Raw genomic sequence first — 22257 nt, forward strand, 5'->3', positions numbered from 1 at the left:
GTTTGTTTTTTTATTTTGACATTCTGCCCAATCCCTGTATTTGGTTTTGGGGATGAGGAAGGAGTTCCTCTGCCTTCTTATTTACTTTTTGTTAATGGGTGAAGTATGGGCTGAGCTCTCATTGGCGACAGGCTTGTGTTAGGTCATGCTGAAAGATGTGTCCCATCTCTTTTCTAGTGGGAAGACTAATGTGTTCAGTTTCTTTTAGGGTGGGGGTGGAAGGAGGGACTTAGAAGTGTGGTTGCTTCTGTCATGTGGTACAAGGATCAAGGGATTGGGATGGGGTTTGAATCAGTCCATGCTTAATGAACCCAAACTCAAATTCAATCATGATGGACCAGCCCCTCTACTGAAAATATTGGAGTTATCCACTATGGATTAGTCTGATTTTGTTGTATATTAGGAGTTCGCATCCACCATGGATCAGGGTCGGAAATGGTATGAATGATCCATGAAACCTTGGTGTGGTCTATTTGGAGAGAAATGAACCATAGTATCTTCAATTACTGCGCTAAATCCATCTTTAATGTGGTTTGGAGAGCTAATGACCAAATTTATTAGGCCTCAGAATGTAATGAGTTTATTGGGCTATTGGGCTGAGTAGAATGTGTAATCTTGTTTAAGGTCCTTGTTGAGTGCATTATGCTATCATTTCTGACCTTTATATTCATAGGGCCACAACTGGTTCCATACTGAAAAATCAGCACTTGTAGGTTTTTTTTCCCCCTAAATGAACTATTGTAAAAATTATCACTTGTAGGTTAGGGCCACAAATTTGACACTTGATCAGTAGAGTGCTTTTTTCCCATTCAACTGTAAGGACATCTCCACTAGAATCCCATGTGGTAGATTTTTTTTTTTGTTTTGGGGGGGGGGGGACCTATATTCCCTGTCTACATGACCTGTTTCAAATCCTTTTCCATTAATTAGGGAACATTGCATGCAATGTGTGAGAGATGTCCTAACAAAAGGAGATATTTATTTATCTTAAAAGGCTTTTTAAAAGTTATCCAATGAAAAGCAATAAAATATACTCTTAATTTTATAGAAATTGAAAACCCCAAAAAACGTGGTCCAACCAAGGGACCAGTTCCTTTTACTACATAGTTATAAATTACATGTGTCTTCACAAACATTGCACATGTGTGTGTACATGTGCATGTGGTGTTACAGTTTTTTTTTTTTTTTAATTTCTCATATGTGCGCATAGTTCTTCTTGTCCTTGTGACCTGGCTCTTTTTATGTAAGCTTGAGTAGGATTGATCTGACCTGTTTTCATTGTTTACTTTGTATATTTAAATTCCTATATGACCCAGGTCTGTATTCATACTTCCAGATTGCAGTCAACATGATATGGTTATCTTTCCTATGGCATGTCTCCTACATACTCATCTTTTTATTTTTCTTAATGCGGTAAATCAACTAGGTTGGATCTACAAAATATCATCTAAGATCAAGGTGGCTACAAGTATTCCATAGTGATCGTGATTGTTGTGATCTTGTAAGTTTTGCTTTGTACATAATCGTCAAAAATTTTGTATATGCTGTTCCCTAGTAGATAATTTTCTCATAGACAGATTTACCCTTTTTGAATTGCATTTGTCATAAAATTTTCTCGTACACATTTTATGGAAGGACCTAGGGAGTGCTTCTAGGATTTCCTTTTTCTTCATTGTTTTCACATACCCCCCCCCCCCCCCCTTGAATTTCCATCATATTTCGATTTCTCCACTTTTCTTTCTGTCTATTAGTTCTTCTGTTTCTTTTTTCTCTTCAGTTTCGCTGTAACTGTCATTTGGTGCTGGAGAGATGTATCAGTGGAGGAAATTTGAATTCTTCGAAGAGAAATCCAGCGGAAAGTGCTCGATCCCTGATGAAGTCTCTGGAAAGATTGAGTGCTGTTCGAGCGGGAGGGGGAGGATCGTCGTTGGATGCGACGATGGCACCGTAAATTTGCTGGATCGCGGCTTGAAATTCATTTATGGGTTCCAAGCTCATGTGTCTTCTGTTCTATTCCTTCAGCAGCTTAAGGTAGGATTTCATTTTGTGATTTCTTTTTCCTTTTTGGCAAAAAAAGAGGGAAAAAAAGAGAGATTCATTTTAGATCTCAAGCAGTCTTTCTAAGACTTGAAGATCGTTAAAAAGGGTGGGCTGTTGTTAAGTACAGAAAATATTCCCAATACACTTTAATTTATGAGAGTGAAATGACAAAATGTGCCAAGGCATAGATGATAGACCATAGTTGTTTGCATTATGACCTACGAAAAGTACAGAATATACTGAAAGCAGCAAATTTAGATGTTAGTACTCAAATCGCATCATTTACATAACAAGTGTAAAACTTCCGTACTTCTATGCCACATTTCAATGGAGATCACAAGTACTGTCTTCACAATAAAAATGTAATTCAATCTTTCTTATTTATCCACGTGCAATGTTGCCATTTTTCCAATATTCTGTGAAGACCATGATTTGCATTTTGCATGTAAACTCAATCAGAAAGTTGCAATATGTTAACAAGATTTTGCATGTAATCCGACATAAACCACAAATATTGCTTCCTTATTGAAAACAAGTTGAAATTTCTGTATCTATGTGGAGTGGTGATTCTTCTTAGCTAATTAGCAAATCAATCAAGCAATATTAGACTGACTTGATTGTTATACCACTTCTCAACTATTACCAACATCTTAAGTATGGTATGTGGAAGCAAAGGGACTTGGTAACACACACTATTAAGCTGTAACCTACTAAAAGTTGTTTATGACCTTGCTTCAAATTGAATCATCATTACATATGTCTCTTTTGTTCTAATCTGAATTTATTCTAAAGTATACAGGTTGTGCTGCCTGTCCAAAATCTTTTTTTGTTGCTAAAACTGAAGCCTTTTCAAAACCTTCTTCTTATGCATTTTGCGATCTATCTTAGAATGTGATGTACATGTGTGTGTGCACGTTTCAGCACTTGATTTTACTCTTTCTAGTATGCTTCCATTTTTATGGTTACTCTGTCAGAATCTTTGGTAATTTGGGAGCACACATATGTAGGACCAGATAGTGGTGCAATCTTTAGGGGTTCCTGTGGGTTATGGATCTGATAGAGCCTAATGTAGGAGTTAAGGATGTATGTAATTAGGAGGAGTTTTCCTTTCTCCATTTATGGTAAGGAGTGAGGACTTCTCTGATGGGTTTGAGAAATTTTTGAAGTAGGGTCCGAGAGAAGATTTCTAAAAGATGAGAAATGGAGCAATTTGAAGATGTTGAACGTTGAGAAGATGTGGAAAAAGCAATGAATTCACTTGGGCTTATCTTGGAATCTACTAAGAGTGTTGAAAAAAAATCTGCCGTTAGGCTACGTTTGGAAGCCAAGAAAAGTAAAAACATAATGAGACAAAAAAACATGATAACATAATCATTGATTTATGTGTCTATCCCTCTAACATGATGACACAATCATTGATTTATGTGTCTATCTCTCTCCTCAAATTCAAAATTTAAAACATAATGTGACAAAAACATGATGACACAATCATTGATTTATGTGTCTATCTCTCTCCTCAAATTCACATTTTTTTGAATTTTTTTTTTGGCTTCCAAACATAGTCTTAGTGAATATTGATGATTGAGTGCCATTTCAAAATCTAGAATACACTGGAATATATTTCTTTTGAGAGAGGGTTCCCTTGCTGCCAGTGTGGGGAGGAATCTGCATGCCACATCAGTGGTTGTCCTGAAAAAGTTATCATCCACATGGGAACCACAAATTCAGAGTTAGTGAGAGAACATAATAAAAATTTCATGTGAGAGGGAAACTGCACTTTGGCATTGTGGGGAAATTTTTTCCATTTCTTTTTTTCCTCAAAGTCAATAATTTACATATATATATCAGGGAGGGGATGGTCATTGTGCTCTATTTCTTGCCTTCTCATTTACTTTTACTACAGGAAATTAGAGCCGGTAGGTTTCTGATTTACCTTACTTATACTACGTAAATCTTGTGCCTTTGCATTGCTGTACATTGAAATAGATTTATCTTTAATATTCTTTCCTTAGCTGACCTTAAAGGGTTGGGTAAGAGTTGATTGAGTTGATTTGATTTTTTGTAACTGAAACTTCTAAGTCTAAGACTAGCTTTGGCTTGAAAATATTAGCTCATGTGAATCTAATATTCTCCCCGGTGGCGTGATGCCAATCATTTAATACGAATTATTACATAGCTATCTATTTGAGTGGACATTTATTATGTTACCAGCCAATGTGAATCCAAGATGAACTGAACTTGCAAAAATTAGTGAAAGTGGGACATAGCTTTAAACTTCGTGGCACTGCTATTTTGTATTTTTCATTTTCTTGTTTTTGTTTCTGTTTCTTTTCCCTTTATTTGATTGTTCTCAATCAATGATGAGGATGGCTTTGATGCTATTGTAGATGGAAACTTAACTGATGTCTCATTTCTTGATAAATCAGCAACGCAATTTCCTAGTAACTATTGGGGAAGATGAACAAACATCTCCACAGCTCTCACCTATCTGCTTAAAGGTTTTTGACCTTGATAAAACGCAGCCTGAGGATTCCAGCACATCAAGTCCTGATTGTGTCCAAATTTTGCGAATATTCACCAATCAATTTCCTGAAGCAAAGGTAGTGCTACTTAATACTTGTTTACACCTGTTTAACTTTTAAGCATGTGAAAATTTGGTATCCTTACTGGTGGAATGCCTGAGTTGTGCCCCTGTTGCTCTGCAGATTACATCATTTCTAGTCGTTGAGGAAGCTCCACCAATATTACTGATCTCTATTGGGTTAGACAATGGTTCCATTTACTGCATCAAGGGGGACATTGCCCGTGAGCGTATCTCTCGTTTCAAGCTTCATGTCGAACACATTTCAGACAAGAGCCAGTCATCTATCACAGGCCTTGGGTTCCGAGTTGATGGCCCAGCCCTTCAACTCTTTGCTGTGACTCCGTGTTCAGTGAGCCTGTTCAGTTTGCAGGAGCAGCCACCTAAGCATCAAACCTTAGATAATATTGGATGTGCTTTAAGTTGTGTCACTATGAGTGATCGCTCGGTATGCAATTTTGGTTGCTCTTTTAGTATAGTTTTTGTTATATAAAAAAATTAGAGACCAGCATCATGTATCTTAAGCAATTGAGAGTTTTATTCTTGTTAATTAATCAGGAGCTTGTTCTTGGACGCCCAGAGGCTGTTTACTTCTACGAAGCTGATGGACGTGGTCCTTGTTGGGCTTTTGAGGGAGAGAAGAAATTTCTTGGTTGGTTCCGTGGGTACCTATTATGTGTTATTGCTGATCAAAGAAATGGAAAGGTTACTTTTAATATTTATGATTTGAAGAATCGGTTGATTGCCCAGAGTCTAGTGGTTAGAGAAGTTTCTCACTTGCTTTGTGAATGGGGTAGTATAATTCTTATAATGACTGACAAAACAGCTCTATGCATAGGAGAGAAGGATATGGAAAGCAAGTTAGATATGCTTTTCAAGAAGAATCTGTATACTGTTGCCATCAATCTTGTCCAAAGTCAGCAAGCTGATGCAGCTGCAACTGCTGAAGTTTTAAGGAAATATGGCGATCATCTATATGGGAAACAAGACTATGATGAGGCTATGGCTCAATATATCCACACAATTGGCCACCTTGAACCTTCATATGTTATACAGAAATTTCTAGATGCGCAACGTATATACAACCTTACACATTATCTGGAGAAATTACATGAGAAGGGGTTGGCTTCTAAAGATCATACTACTCTTCTTCTTAACTGCTACACAAAACTGAAGGATGTTGAAAAGCTAAATGTATTCATCAAAAGTGAGGAGGGGATTGGGGAACATAAGTTTGATGTGGAGACTGCAATTAGAGTGTGTCGTGCTGCGGGGTATCATGAACATGCGATGTATGTTGCGAAGAAGGCAGGTAAACATGAATGGTACTTAAAGATCTTGCTTGAAGATCTTGGTAGTTTTCAAGAAGCATTGCAATATATTTCTAGCCTTGAACCCAGTCAAGCCGGGGCCACGGTTAAGGAGTATGGTAAGATTCTTGTGGAGCACAGACCAGTGGAGACAATTGAAATACTGATGAGACTTTGTACTGAGGAAGAAGAATCAGCTAAACAAGGGACCTCAAACAACACATTGGTATCCATGTTACCTTCTCCTGTTGATTTTCTCAACATTTTCATTCATCACCCACTGTCCCTAATGAGTTTTCTTGAAAAATACATCAGCAAGGTGAAGGATTCACCAGCTCAGGTAGAAATACACAACACACTGCTGGAGTTGTACCTTTCCTATGATTTGAACTTCCCATCAATCTCACAAGAAAACACTGCTGGAGATTCCAATCTGAGAGCAAGAAGTGCGAAAGAAGTAGTTAGTATCTCCAAAGTGAAGTCAAGGGAAAGGTTAATAGCTGAGGACAAAGATGTAGATAAGGACAAGGATCATATTGAAAGACTTGAGAAGGGGCTGCAATTGCTTAAGAGGGCATGGCCATCCAACCTGGAACATCCACTTTATGATGTTGATCTTGCTATAATTCTTTGTGAGATGAATGCTTTTAAAGAGGGGCTCTTATTTCTTTACGAGAAGATGAAGCTTTATAAAGAAGTGATTGCTTGCTACATGCAGGCCCATGACCATGAAGGGTTGATTGCATGCTGCAAGAAGCTGGGAGGTTCGAATAAGGGAGGAGACCCATCACTTTGGGGAGATTTGCTGAAGTATTTTGGAGAGCTTGGGGAAGATTGCTCCAAGGAAGTAAAGGAAGTCTTAACTTATATTGAAAGGGATGACATTTTACCACCTATCATTGTTCTTCAGACTCTTTCCCGGAATCCTTGCCTCAGTCTCTCAGTTGTCAAGGATTATATTGCTCGAAAGCTTGAACAAGAATCAAAGCTGATTGAAGAGGATCGGCGATCTATTGAGAAGTACCAGGTTTGTGTTTCTAAAAATGTTTTATTTATTTTATCTGTTTGTTTCACTTTATGTGTCACTACGATGAAAAGTGCAAAAGGTTTCAGTATAACCTCTAGGATCTTGATGTAACTTGAAGGAGGAGACAAAGAATTGGGCCCATTATTAAGCCCTGGAAGCCATCAGCATTGAGGCAGCCTTTTGGGGGAAGTTTAGTCCAGTTATGGGCCTAACTTCCAGTCCATTAAGTGTTCTCTCAATAAGTCCCTGTGTTGGGAAGGACAGCTAGCTTCTATAATTCTTTAGAGAAAAAGAACTCTGTGGGGGAGTGTGACCCCTGCACCCAGACACAGGGAGGGGGGGGGGGGATGAAGTGACCGTCCCGCTCCTCAGGAAAGGCGGAAATGCCCGCCCTGTTGATTATTCCACACACAGTCTCATTGGTCCCGTGCACAGGGGCCATGCTCCCCCACAGAGAATTCTTCCCTCTTTTCTTTATTAGTAGTTTCTAATTTTTGTTTTGGCAAGATTCTACTACATAGCCTAAGTATCTTTCCTTTTATTTGTTACCTGCTGTACAAGTCCCCTAATACTGTGCATTGGACTTCCTTTAGTTGTTTCCTTTATTATTTATTCTCTACAGCATATTATAATATTGTAAGGAGCCTTTGAGCTCTCCCCACGATTTAATGAATGAAAGAAAAGCTTGGCTTTTTATGCCATTGTACTGTGAGATGCAGTGAGAGGTGAGATGCCTTAGGGTTAGTGAGAGGCTGGCCAAGGCCATGGGTGAGAGCCCTTGATCATATCCCCCCTCTTTGTCTACATTCTCTTCTTCCTAGTTTCTAATTTTTATACACAGCAACAGAGTTTCTGTTGGAGGCTGTCGAGACCACCCTTGAAGGACTACTAAGGTGCCGTTGATGATAGTCGTGATACTTAACCTGTCCTATCGAGTTTCATCCATAGCCTGAAGATTGGAATTCAAGTATACCTGCGGTTCCTATCCCTCCATTAACTCAGGCCCTTCTTTTATTATCTTGTTCTCCTTGTCCTTGGCCTCCTTCAGCAGTAGTTTGAATTATGTAGATGATAGTTTACCAAGAAACAATTCTACAGGAGGATCAATATCCTGACAAACCAGCAAGTTACAACAAGGACTCCAATGAAGAAACTGAACCGCAGGGTGTATGATTGCCTTCTCCAGTCAACAACTGATGTAATGGCAGCAAGGTACTTTTCTCAGGAACCACTAAGGATTCCAGCAGCACTAAAAGACCTTCGATTGGATCTTAGACATGCAGCAATCTTGGAACAATGAATGAAAACAGAGAATCGAATGGGGGGAATAAGAATATAAGATAAGAAGATAGAAAGGAATAAAGGATGGATCGAGCCTCTCACCTCACATAGGACTCTCTCCTTCTCTACTGTCTCTCACAGCCTCATAGTTGTAAACAACTCTTTTTCTTTTTCATTAAAATATGTTGGGGATTAGACCACTTTCTTATATTTATAATAAAGTAGGTCAGTTACAAGATCGATGGGGGAATAGAACCTCCCATACGCATGCCCAATCCAAAACAAATCTCTCCCTTACAAAATTAGAAAGTAGAAAAATAGAAATCCACATAATGGAAACTACTAACCTATTACAATGAAAATAAAAAGTAAATAAAATAGGAAGTAGATAAGATGTTGAACAGCTTCTATTCCTTTCCTTCATATGCGAGCTGGCTTGGGCCCACAAAAATCTGGAAAATCTCCATAGATTTCTCTCTGTGCAAGCCAGCCTCCTATCTCCAAAATAACTCCACGCAACAGTCATATGGGCCCCTCCAGAGCTTCTATTATCCTTCTACCAAAAGGGAGCAATCCACTTCTGAAATCTCTCCACAAAAGGCCAGAATGGGACCCACGATATCTGATAAATCTTCCACAGTTTCTTCAATCATGGAAGGACCCTATGGGGCCCACTAAATCTTCTCAAAATTATCTTCAAATAAATCTGATTGAAGGTCATTCTGGGGCAGAAACATGGGGCCAAATATGGGCCTGAACAGTGCCACGACCACTGTTCACGCAAATAGTACTTTCTGCCTTGAACTGCATCATTGAAGGCCATCCAATGGCTATAGACCGCGTAGTAAATTTCTAAATCTGAGTCTTTGTTTCTAATTTTATGTCACTATTATAATTGTTGTCTAGCCATCAGATGTGGCTGGATTTTTGAAGAGTTGAAGGTCTCCTCCAACCATTCCTTCAATGGAAGTAGAGCCCCATCAGAAATGGTCTTAGAGTTATTATTTCTGTTCTCATTAAGTTTCTATTTTGGGCTTATTCTGTTGCTTCAGTTTCTGGTTCTCCACTGCCGAAAGTGTGGGAACACCTTACTTTTCTTGTTAATTGCTGTTTGAACCCTATTAACGGTATATTGACCAATTCACCCAGAAAAACAGTATATTGACCTTTGATACATGGGTTTCCTTAGTTACTAATCTATACAGCTGGTTTTCATCAGAGTAACCTTGCTATGAAGGGTTATTTCAGTCCTTTGACCTGCATATATTCTGTGGGTTAACCTTGTGCCAACAGCCTTGTACTGTTAGCCTTATTATTGGGCTTGTTACTGCTCTATTGTTAATGTTAAAGCGGAGTTTACATTGCTGTTCATCAATACTATTTGTCCTGTTGTTGGGTTGGGTTGTAAGCTTGCTGTTTAGTGACCCTAGTCCCATCAGATGTTTGTTGCAGTGACATTTTTTTTTGGGGGGGGGGGTAACATGGTAGTTAAAGGTCTCTGTTACTTACTAAAAAGGTGAAACATAAGGGGGCATTGCTTCTTAATATGGTAAAAGCTTTGACTGCCGTTGTAAGATGCAGATTGAAATCTTAGAACAGCCATTTAGGGTGTATATGGCAACGTTCAGGGGAGGAAAAAAAAACAAGTTCTGTTGTTTTTATGTTTTTGGTTTAGAATAAATTTGGAACATAACTTGTATGTGATGTCCGGTTTGTTTTTTGTGCTTTTTTGGAATGAACCGAGTAAAAAGAACAAATTTCTTGGTCATTGGAGAAACAGATTTAAAGTGGTCTTTAGAAAACAGAAACACAAATTTGAAACAAATGCAACCCAATAAACCCGACTCTCTCCCTCTCTCCACCACCACCACTGCCACCCCACCAGCACCATCTTTTCCACCGTTGCTTGTTTGGTTTTATTTTCTCTGGAGTTTGCTGGGAGTTGTTTGCCTCCTGGGCGCTGCTCCGCTATGCGCTATTCATGTTGCTACTGTAGAGAAGACTGAATTTGAAGATGGTTACATTCCATGTTTTTGCTTTTCACCGCTGAAGAGACCTATGGGTCACTGCTAACCGCACCAAAACCAGCCCAATAAACCCCACTCTCTCCCTCTCCCCACTACCACCACCACCTCCTCTTTCACTGCCACTCCACCAGCACTACCTCTTCCACCGCCATCTCTTCCTCTGCCACCACCACTTCTGTTAATTTGCATTCCATACATGTTTCTGTTCTTTTTTAGTGGCAAAAATACTTTTTTTTTTTCCTTCCAATTTTACCATTCAAAATTATTTTGTACAGAAATATTCCAAATTAACAGGTGCAAAAAATTATTTCTGACTTAGAAATACTAATTTGAAACAGAAACATTGCATACACAGCCTTAATGCCAAATGCTGCAGGTTAAGGACCAACTCCAGTCCACCTTTCTCAGGAAACTACAAAAGCAAGACTTGGATTGGGTTACGACCCATTACTAAAAAGAGAAACATAAGTAAACAAGTCAAACAGCACTGCCCCTATCCACTTCAGGCTGTTAGCAAACCAAAAGGGAGTTGTGTCAACACATTCCTTAGGTTGTCTCGACTCAACACCTCTACTAGCACCATTACGAGCAACCATATTAACATCCCAAACCTGCACACCAATCATCCAGACTACTTTTAAGATAAACAATGGAAGAAAAACACTGCCATAGCCAGGAACCAAAAGTATGATCCTTGATGTTGATGTAAATATTCCAAATTAATGCATGGCTCCTCCCCGTCACAAAGACTCCCCGCTGTCTTGTTGTCCCTTGTACACGTATCACACATGGAGACATTGGATGCTGGCAAACATGCCTTAAAACACCCTGAAATGGTCATACGTTCTATCTGGCTAGGGGCCTTTCTCATTCAGTAGTAAACCTTACCAAGACTAGTTGCCTCAACGAATTGATATGCTTTTGCTTATTGTGACACCGGCGAATGCTGAATACAGAGGAATACAATGAAATCAGAACAAAGCAGGTAGACCAAGTGAGCTTACAGAATTAGGGGAATAGTGTAGAGGACAAAGAACCAGGCCCAAAACTAGTTGAGAACCTGGTTCTAATAAGCCCCACGGTTAGCACCCTTTAGTGGACTTCTAGAAGATTGCACATGGGGTTGTGTGGGTAATGCAAAAATCCACCTCGAACCAGGGAAACCAGCGGGAGATCAATTGCAGCTAGGATCAGCACGATAAGGAACAAATTGAATAACTAAAATTTTTTTTTAATTGTTATTTTCTATTACATATGAATGGAGAACATAAAGGATAAAAAAGAAAGGAGAAGAAGATAAAGAAGAGAAGGGGGAAGGGGAGTGGCTCTCTCAGCCACAGCTATCCCAGCTGTTGAAACATGGAATTTCTCTCATAACCGATGGCAACAAGGCCTGAAAATTCTTTTCTCCAAATCTAATTCGAGTACAACTGATGGGGCCATTATAGCTTGGCCTAGGCTTCACAAAATAGAAAGTTGAAAATTAGAAAGTAATAAAAAAGGAAACTACTATAAGCCTCTTACAAGAGACTATTGAGGCTTGTACACCAAGTAATCTAAGACTTGACTAAGTAAACTGAAATAAAATTAGAAAGTAAACAAAAATAGAAACTTAAGTAAATAGTAACTAACTAAAACAGCAATAAAGTCTGCCTTGTCTTGCTATCTTCAGTGGGGCCCACAGAATCTCAAATATTTGCTTGGATTTCCTTCTCCATACCATAGTTGTCAAGGCATCGCCTAGGCATCCAGGCACTTTGGTTGACTTGGGGTAGCTATTAGACATGTAGGTAAGTTTCCAATTTGAGTTTATTTAGTTTCTATTTTTATTAGTCTAGGTTTTAGTAAGTAATTAGGAGTCTTTATTTGCTGGGTCTTATAAATAGATGTGTAACCAACGATTGAAGCAGATTTGAGAATGGCATTTGATTGAGTTTTTTATGGTGCCGGTTGGTACATAGCAATGGTCGTGTGACCTCCTTCCTCCTTTTCTGCTTCTTTCTTTCCTCCCTAGCGAATTACTGCTTCTTCTCTGTTTCTGGTGGGGACAACAGGCCCTCTCTTGGCCTTCTATTACCTTCTCTCCTCTCCTGATATTCTTCTCTCTTTGTTATTCCTTCTACATCGTTGCTGCTACTCCTGGTTCTGTTCACCCTGTTGCTGTCTAACCTATTGAACAGTAAGAGACTCGATCCAACTCTCTCACAAGCTGTTCATTGAATCTGGGGTTTGCAGCGAAGGAAGGCCTGCCATACGCGACCTAACCGTAGAAATCTTTTCGCCTTAGTCATCTTCTGAAGTGTGGCTAACGCTCACCCATATCTGAACTTTTACCCTACCGCCAGATCCAGTTGGAGGGTCTGAAACATCTCAGATTCTGAGTTGTTGATGCTTGCTGGTGCTGGATTTATAGTAGGGCTACTGCTGCAATTCATTATCTGAAACCTCAGGTCAAGCCGTGGTGTTGTGAGCGAGAACAGCTAATCCCAAGCAACTCTATCTTACCACAGTTTTCTGTTTGTGTATTGAGGTTGAAGATGACCATTCATCCCACGATCCTTTAGTTTTTAACTTTATTCCTTGTGTTGCCAATATACCCCTCCTTGTGTCCCTTATTACCCTCTATCCCTCGCGTTATAATTGCTTCCAACATTGCCCCCATACAAAAAATACAAAAGACTTTTGTGTCCCAAATCACATCCATTTATCAATTTAACCCTTCGGAAATTCTGGTTATTACAAGATTGCTATTACCCTTCTATTATTTGGACTTTTGTTGTTCAGGTGGTTCCACAAGCGATCCGAAACTGGTTTTGGAACCCCGGATCTGCATCGAGCATTCAAACCGCAATGGATCAACGAAGCACACTGCTCCGCTAGGTCCTGCATTAGAGGCGATGCAGATCTCCCAGATCTGAAGATGCTCGCTATTACGCTGCACCTTTCACAGATCAAATCTCGCAGTTGCAACTGCTACTTTGCCTGAGATGGCCGCTCAGCTCTTGTAGATCTAGAGTTGTTCGCAATTAGGATGGATTTTTCTTCGGTGATGACGACACTGCTCTCACAGGATAGGACGTTTGGAGACATGATGAGGGGGAGGGGGAGAGGAGATAGGGGTTTATGAAAAGATCACACTTTGTGGAGAGGATCACACACTTGGCGGATGGAAGTTGCAGAGCTATTTTAATGGAGGGATATGAAAGGTTGGAAAGTGGTGGGGATTGGGGAGAAGCAAAATGTCCCGAGCAGAAAAATGTCTGGCAAATATGAAATTTAGCAGGGAACATTTTACGGAAAAAATCTACGTAAAATTTACCAAGGTGTTTTCCGGTAAATGCCCAAGTTTTGGTAAAAATTTCACTAATGAAAATTTTCCAAATAGCAAAACAAACGACGGAAAATCTAATTTTACAGTAAAATTTGTTTTACCGATTATTTTACGTCGAAACAAACAGAGCCTTAAGAAAACCTCAAACAGTGTTAAACTTTGTCTTCCCTGGCATAGGAAGTCTTCAGTTATGCATTGAACAAAGTAATCTGCCCCAATTCTTCTCTTACTCTCTTGTTAAATCCTGAAATCTGTGCATTCAGTTCTTTCCCCAAGGTTGAAATACTATTACATTTCAATATGTCCAAACTTCATGACAGAAAGAAAACTATCATGGTCCGAAGGTATTCTATTAGGTGATCTGAAGAAGAAATGGAACATCTAAACACACTTGAGACCCAAACATCTGTAGCAAATGCCAGTGGAGTAAAAGCATAGTTCAAAAAACAAATGGGATATATTTTCAGATTCATTCGGACAGAACTGCTCTATTTCAATAAGGTGATTAGCTGGAAATTCTTTAGTTGGAAGCAATGAGAAAAGAACTTTCCAAACAAAATTCTTTATACTGGGAATGAGAGGCAACTTCCATATTAGTTTCCGGATAAAAATTTGGTCCTGATGCAAGTTGTGGATTATATTCATATCGTGGAGGCCCTTTTGACTAGAAAGAAACCTGTTTTAGTAACAGAGACGAAGACAAGAATCCTCATTCAGATGGTCAGCATAAGGAAGGAAAGCCATTCAAAGCTCGACATTCCATTCATTCAAATTATACAAATTAAATGTTGAACAAAACTGAAACTTTGGACAGGTTGTAAATGTTTTGGTACCAGAAAGTTTGATTCCTCAATAGACGGTATCCAGGGGTTAGACCATATTGCTGTATAGTCCTTTCCCAACTCCCACACACGTAATTTTGGATATGCCTTTAGATACAAGTCCCTCCCAATACCAAGTATCAGAATTCACCTAGAACTAACCATTTCAATTTTTTTTTTTAAAAAGTTGCACCCAGAGGTGGTCTTTATTAGATTAGAGTTTTGGAACACAAATAGTCGTGGGAGACTGGGGTTTCCTAACACCTAAACCACCCCAACTTTTTTGCTGCCAAGTCAAATCCTTACTAGAAGTAAAAAAATATTTTAAAATATTTTTTTTGGCCACTTCCCCATAAAAAATTTCTTTCCAAAGAATCAGTTTTTCTCAGCGATGCTTTCATCTTTTTTCACTAAAAAAAGTCCTTTTTACTTTCAAATTTGCATAATCATTCTCTCAACTCATATTATTACTAAATGCCTCCCACTATTATCAAAATTAATTCCCTGTCTGAAAGCCTCACTGGGTAATCTGATATATTCATTAAATTCACCACCTCCTGAACACCAGTCCTATGAAAGATGAAATCCACACAAAATAGAGGGTAGATTGATGGGACATTTTGAGCTGCTTTAATTCCATCTTTCAAGTTCTTTCCCCCTGCATAAAAATTTAGTCTGAATAGAACTACCATGCAGGACATGGAAAAGGGAAAATGGGGTGACCTTGTTCTAGACCTCTTGGAGCTGGAAAAAGACTACACTGACAAGTCTATTCCAAATGGTTTTCTGGTACTACTGAGAGCAAGTTTTTGTCTTTTGGCTGGAAGGAGATTGTGGGGTGGGCATTATGCATCCTCCATTAGGTGCATCCATCGTTCGAAATTTTGAAGCTGGCAAAACGAAATAGGAAACTGACATCATTTTGCCGAAATTTCGCTTATTTCAGTCATTTCACTCATTTCGGTCTAAAAAATGCACTGTTTTGTCAGAATTTCGGTCATTTCATTACGGTCTTTCGCTCATTTCGGCTGTTTGCCTCCCAAAATGGCCAAGCGAAACTCATGGAAAAAATACACTGTTTCGGAAAAATTTCGCTGAAATTTCAGTATTTCACCCATTTTGGTCTTGACCGAAACACTGAAACGAAACGAGATCTTGAACCTTGGGTGCATCTGCTGATCTGCATGAGGAGCAGCAGATCTTTGCTCTCTCCAAAAGCCTTAATTTGCTCCAGCGGGAGAAATCTATTCAATTGCATTATTTACTGCAACCAAGTACAGCCGTACAAATTCTTTATGCCCTTTCGGAGCGTTTCTACACTTTGGCTTCAAGACATTACGTTCTTTCATATGTGCAAAATTTTTGAATCATGATAATGATGTCATGCTTCCAATCAAAGAAATGTAAATATGAAAATGCTTGGAATGACTATATTAAAATGTAAAGGAAAGGGGAGTAACTCCCTTGTTTTTTATAACATTTTACTCTACTCTTCAACATGAGATATGAATTCTTGAGTCTTGAGCTTTAGACTCCTGAAGATTCTCTTATCTTGAATCAAATAGCTGTAAACTTAAATGACTTGTGAATTTCTGACATCACAGTGTCAAACTAATTACTTGGTTAAGGTCATGTATACATACAGGCTTCTGTGCTGAATAAAACATCTGAAAGGAGATATGGTCATATGCTGCTTCCTGGGTAGAGGTGAAAAACATAAAAAGTACAAGTTTCTTGTATTTCTTCTGATCTAGGCATAAAACAACCCTAAATATGTACTGAAACCTTCTTCATCTCATCTGATATCCTAGGTGAAACACCCAACTGTAATTTACAGTACTCTCTCAGGCTCTTCACATTTTAAGATGGAAATAGGTTATTACATGATGTGTTTATGGTGAAAATATGGGAATTTATCCTAGTGTTGGTATTTTATTCTTTATTTTGCCTTGGACAACTTATTTTTCTGACTATCAATTTTATGCAGGAAGAAACCTCAGTAATGAGGAAAGAAATCTATGATCTTAGGACCAATGCGAGGATCTTCCAGCTTAGCAAGTGCACTGCATGCACTTTTACCCTTGATCTCCCTGCAGTCCACTTTATGTGCATGCACTCATTTCACCAACGTTGCCTTGGGGACAATGAGAAAGAGTGCCCGGAGTGTGCTCCTGAGTACAGATCTGTCCTGGAAATGAAGAGAAGCCTAGAGCAGAATGCCAAAGACCAAGATCGGTTCTTTAACCAAGTTAAGAACTCGAAGGATGGGTTCTCTGTGGTTGCTGAATATTTTGGGAAAGGCGTGATCAGCAAGACTACCATTGGCCCTAGTGATACTCAAACATCAGGCGTAGCTCCCTCCAGTGGTGGCTTGTGAGAAGGCTTGTTGATTATGTTGGGTCTTCATTATTAGTCAGCCCTTGTTTGGCTGGCAAGCCTTTGCTTGCTGAATGTTGTTTGCATAGATTTGTGGTTTGTGAAAGGACTAGAAGACCCATTTCTTTTATGGAGGGGTGATACTGGATTCTGTTGTTGCCTTGTTCTGGTTCATTGTACTGATCCACTGACCAAAGAGAGGACAGAGAAAGAAAGGCCAATGTGCTGAAATAGCAGTGGGGGAGTATATTTTTTTAAATCTGAAATCTGTTGCTTCTTACTGAGAAATCTTGAAAAAAAAAAAATGATTAGTTTCTTGTATTTCTTTCAATGTAATAAATAGAAAAAGAGAGGTGGTATGTGGTTGAGTTTGAGTGACTTGACGATTTTTTTCCCCCTTCTGTGTATCAATTGAGGTTTGCAATCATTTGTTACAGCCGTCATTGGATATTAGATAGCTTTGAGCCTGATGGTTTACTTTCAAATGTCTAGTTCCACCAAAACCCAATTTGGGTTTTGAGGGAATGTTCTTCTATTCTACAATTTGAGGGATTGGATATTCCTGCATTGAGTGTTTGTCTAAAGCTGAGGCTAACTGCACTTGTTAACCCAACCCACTGGGCCCCTTGCCCTCTTTTTTTTTTTTTTTCTATAATAATAATTGTCTTCTTGGGATATTGTATTATGAATATGTTTTTGGTGATTACTAAATTGTTTTTGTTGATTAAAAAGCTCAAGTATGGAAGGTTAATTGGTATTCTCAAGCATCTAGAATTTGCATGGAAGGCAAGCCCAAATAAGTGGATGTAATCGGCAAGCAAGTTTCACCCATATTGGAAAATCAAATTCAAGCTTGGACGACATTGTTGACAAAGTAGATGAGCCCAGTTGAAGATCAATCGCTTTGCTTCACTTTAGTAAGACCAAGCGGAAAGCACCTCAGAGCTAAAATGGCTATAACATCTACAAGCGTTCAACATCGGTGTTGAAGACTTGGGGATTAGTTTTATCGTATAATGCTTTTTATTCTTAAAGTTGTAATATGATTCTCACAGCTCCTACACTCATAGGACTTAGCCTCATCAGTGCCCAAACATGACTTAATAGTCGTTTAACCTTATTGAGTGACTTTACTTATGACCATAGGGGAATATTTTGGATCTATATTGGTGTATTTGATTATGTATGTTGACCTAACAATTATGGGAGGTCATATGCCATAGAGTCAGGGTGTTAAACATCAATTTTGTCCATCCAGTCGATGTACCGGGTGATCGGCTCATTCCCTCAATTTCAATGGACATTGACATGGTCGTGTAGTTGGAATTGGACTTGGCTCAAAACATGAAAATTGTAATGCTATAAGTTTAGCTTCATATGAAAAAAGAATCAGGTCAATCTGAGTTCTAAAGAGCGAGTTATGTTCATCTTACATAGACCACGACCTATCAACAGTCGGAGTATAGGTTGATTAGTTCATGAGACGGGGACCGGTTGGTCACAATGGTTATATAACGGGTAGAAAATGGGCATTTGATAATGGTTATTTCCTAGATGTCGACCGGTTGATAAAGCGGTTGACCGATTGAGTAAAAAATAGAGTTGTTTGAGATTCTTTTGGCCCATTCCTTCGCTGGTTTTGAGAGAGTTTTTAGAAGACTTTTGGCACTTCATTGGTACATCTTGTCTATGTTTTTAAGAGCTTATTGAATCATTATAGAACTTTTATCTAGCGTATCTTATCTTATAGAGGTTTTGTGACTTCATTCGTATATCCAGATTTTGGAGCCATTATTGCAATTTGAGTGGAAACACTCAAACATTCTTTTAAAAGACTTGTGGTAGGAGATTGAAGAATCTCCAATGTTGCAAGGGTTATGAGTAATAGTCCGAAAAATTACTTGGGTTGGATTGTGAGTCTGGAAAAACAATTGTGACTTGATCATTGTCATTTGGAAATTGATCATAGTTCTGTTTATTTCGGTGTAAAAATTTACCTGGAAAATTTTACTTGAAAATTTTCACTTCAAAAAATTTGACATGTTGAAAAGTGTTCCAATATTTTTTTATGAAAAAATATTGAAATTTTTTTCGAACATATAAATTTTACGCTGAAACAAACGGGGACATAGTAGAAAATCCAAGTGTGTGAATATCACTTGGTAGTGGATATAGGTAGCTATCAAACCACTCTAAATCTTTTGTGTTCACATTGTCTATTTTCCCCCTTTTTTCTCAACTATGTTTTACAATTTCTTACAACATTACATTCATCTTTTGATTGAGTAATTAAGTTTATAATTGATGACCATATTCCACCACGCCCAATTCATCCCTCTTGGGTTGCCTATGGTCTTATCGAGACGAGTTTCCTTCAAGAAAGAACTTCACCATTCGATTGCAATACAAACTTCAATATGGTACGAGGACAATGAGTGTCTCTCCTTTAACAACCTTGATAATGTATATTCATTGAAAAGAGAGGAGCTAAATTGAATCCCTCAGATAAAATAAGAACATCCCCTACATTCAAAGCCCATTTTTTAACATTAGCTACAATTTGTTTCAGTTGCATTGAAGAAAATCTTGAGATAAACATTCTGATTTATGATGAATTAAGTCATACCTTTAATCAATTATTGAATGAGTATAGAAAGCTCTCTTCAAAATATCTTTCCCTCAAGAAATGTATCTCATGTTTTAGCACTTAACTTTTAATATTATTTATTATGAGTGTAACAAAAGGGGCATATGAATTTTCAATGTCATCTTAGGACTAAAGAAATTGGACCCAAGTTTCAATGGATATCAAAGAGCACAAATAAATGTTTAAATATTTAGATTAAGCATTAAGAACCAAAACCCTCAAAGAATAAGAACCAAGAGTACTTGAGACAACCTACAAGGAATAAGAAGAGGTTAACCCTCCACCAAGTATGATAAGAATCCAAAACAACAAACAAGGTATAATATTACTGATATTTACATTGAACATGTTTGTTTAATTCTATATGTTCAAGATGCTCAATGTGGAAAATGTTTGATCCCATGTCGTTTTAGATATGGTGATTCGCATGATTGGGTGTTTGTAGTTTAATTTGAACCAAGCACATGGTGGTTGTATGTTTTTCTCATTTTAAAACGGATTTTTAACAAATGCCTCCTTAAAAATGCCTATTTATTCAAATGTACCTTTACAACTTTTTTAATTATAAATTCCCCTATACTTTTAAAATATTGTAGCACTTTGGTCCAGTCCATTAGTTTGGGATGTTAGATGTCAGTTTTAAAGAATTTAATGACCAAAATGCCTTATGACAAAAACCCATCAAAATTAAAGAGTAAAATGACCAAATTGCCCTCATCTTTCTCAAATCATTTAGTTTAGTCTGGGACGTTAGAGGTTAGTTTCAAATAAACTAATGATCAAAATGCCCTTATGACAAAAACCCATAAAATTAAAGAATAAAATGATTAAATTGCCTTCATCCCCCCAAATCGTTTAGGTTAGTTTGGGACATTAGTGGTTAGTTTCAAAGAATCTAATGACCAAAATGCCTTTATGACAAAAACCCATAAAATTAAAGAATAAAATAATCAAATTGCCCTCATCTTCTCCAAATCCAAATCGTTTAGGGTTTGAAACTGAATCAAACCCTAAACCATTTGAGGAAGATGAACCCTAAAATCAAACCTCCAAAATTAAAATTAGTAATACCAATAACCAAAGAGCATAGACAAACCCAGACAAATGCAATAATCCACATTGCTTAAAACAAATCAAATAAAAACTCTGAAACGAGAAACCCCAAAAAAATTCACCCTCTAACTACAAGAACCCAATCCAAAACGGAACACTCTTTACCCCCAATAAACACAATTCATCACAGAAATTACCAGCCAATGCCAACCGCCAAGCCCAACAGCTTTCTTCACCACACCTTGGAGGCCAACTAGTACGGATTTCGTCTGATTGTTTCCAGTGACAACAACTTTAGTGTGACGAGGTAGCACAGACAGCTCCTCGTCGCTACTATCTTCACAGCTGTGCAACTCTGAAAAAAACTCCATTTGACAGAACTCTCAACTGCCTCCATCATTTCTACTCCCCAGTAGATGAATTTCTCACAGGAAAAAATCGAAGATGAATCGAATCAGTGATCAAAAACTATTTTTCATGAAATCGCAGGATCATGCATTGAAAACCCCGTAATCGAAATTCTTCAAGAAACATCAGAAAGCTACAAGAAATTAAGATACCCAGAGGAAAAAAAACACACAGAGAGAGAGAGAGAGGGAGTGTCTCTGAGCGAATAATTTGCTGCGTTTATTCACTGAAGGTACCACTGGAAAATCAAGAAGAATGATGAATTGATCAATTTTTGGAGGTTTGATTTTAGGGTTCATCATCCCCAAAATGGTTTAGGGTTTGATTCAATTTCAAACCCTAAATCAAACCCCCAAACGATTTGGAGAAGATGAGATTTTGATAGGTTTTTGTCAAAGGGCATTTTGGTCATTAGATTCTCCAAAAGTAACCTTCAACGTTACAATCTAACGGATTGGACCAAAATGCTATAATGTTTTAAAAGTAAGAGAAACTTTACAATTAAAAAAATTACAGGAGTACACTTAAACAGATGGGCATTTTCAGGGAGGGCATTTGTTAAAAACCCTTTTAAAACTTGAGGGAGGATAAGATGAAGACTTAGTGATAAGCAAAGAAAGTGGACACCATTAAGTGCTCTGTTTTTTTTTTTTAATTTTTTAAAGCAAACATGTGAAATACATGTTTGTGTTAAGTGGCGTTGGTAAGAAGGTCATGGGAAAATTTGTAACTTTCCTCCATTACAACCCGATAAAGCTTTAAAAAAAAAAAATTTGTAATTACATACAAGAAAACAAAGAATAAGGGCTTCATTGATGAATAATAATGAATAGAGAATGAAATGAAATAATACACTAAGCACCGATTGCTTGTCATTCAACAACCTACAACGATGATGGACCAGCTAATTAAGAGCTTAAATATATTATGTTCTTAATGTGTTTAGATCACCACAGTCTACCTACTTAATAATCAATTCTTGATGTTATGAAGAACTTTGTGTTTAGATTTAGTTGTTCACAAGGTAAAATGGAAAATAAGACGGAGAAGAGTCAGATTTACTTGTAAAGATATATTATATTTCTTTTCAAATCACCCCACAAAGATTGTAAGGTTCTCGAGATTCTCAATCGTCCAAGAACTCTTGGACTCTTTAGTCTAGACGATTACAGATGAGAAAACACTCTTATAAGCCTAAGAAGCCCGGCTGTTTCAATTTAGAACAAGATTTCCATGAGCACTCTCACCTGATGTATCACTCATCTCGCTCCCCATAGAGTGGTAAAACATCTTTTTTTGTGTTATAATCTTTACTAGATTATCTAAGAGTAGGAATATGTAGTATACGTGGTTGC

General features: G+C 38.0%; 1 protein-coding gene across 1 annotated transcript; it reads left to right on the top strand.

Annotated features, from left to right (window-relative positions):
* The first annotated feature begins 1704 nt into the window (after positions 1 to 1704).
* Positions 1705 to 16828, top strand: LOC122668066 (vacuolar protein-sorting-associated protein 11 homolog). The gene is made up of 5 exons (XM_043864612.1): positions 1705 to 2031; positions 4467 to 4640; positions 4746 to 5069; positions 5180 to 6958; positions 16406 to 16828. Exons 1-5 carry the CDS (start codon positions 1810 to 1812, stop codon positions 16793 to 16795), a joined length of 2889 nt encoding a protein of 962 aa, XP_043720547.1. The 5' UTR covers positions 1705 to 1809; the 3' UTR covers positions 16796 to 16828.
* The last annotated feature ends 5429 nt before the right edge of the window (positions 16829 to 22257 follow it).

The sequence above is a fragment of the Telopea speciosissima genome, chromosome 7, assembly GCF_018873765.1.
Source record: "Telopea speciosissima isolate NSW1024214 ecotype Mountain lineage chromosome 7, Tspe_v1, whole genome shotgun sequence".
Lineage (NCBI taxonomy): Eukaryota > Viridiplantae > Streptophyta > Magnoliopsida > Proteales > Proteaceae > Telopea > Telopea speciosissima.

Coding starts and splice junctions, on each gene's coding strand:
- LOC122668066 (XM_043864612.1), top strand. CDS start 1,810: ATGTATCAGTGGAGGAAATTTGAATTCTTCGAAGAGAAATCCAGCGGA. Junction 4,641..4,745: donor ATCAATTTCCTGAAGCAAAG/GTAGTGCTACTT, acceptor GTTGCTCTGCAG/ATTACATCATTTCTAGTCGT. Junction 6,959..16,405: donor GATCTATTGAGAAGTACCAG/GTTTGTGTTTCT, acceptor AATTTTATGCAG/GAAGAAACCTCAGTAATGAG.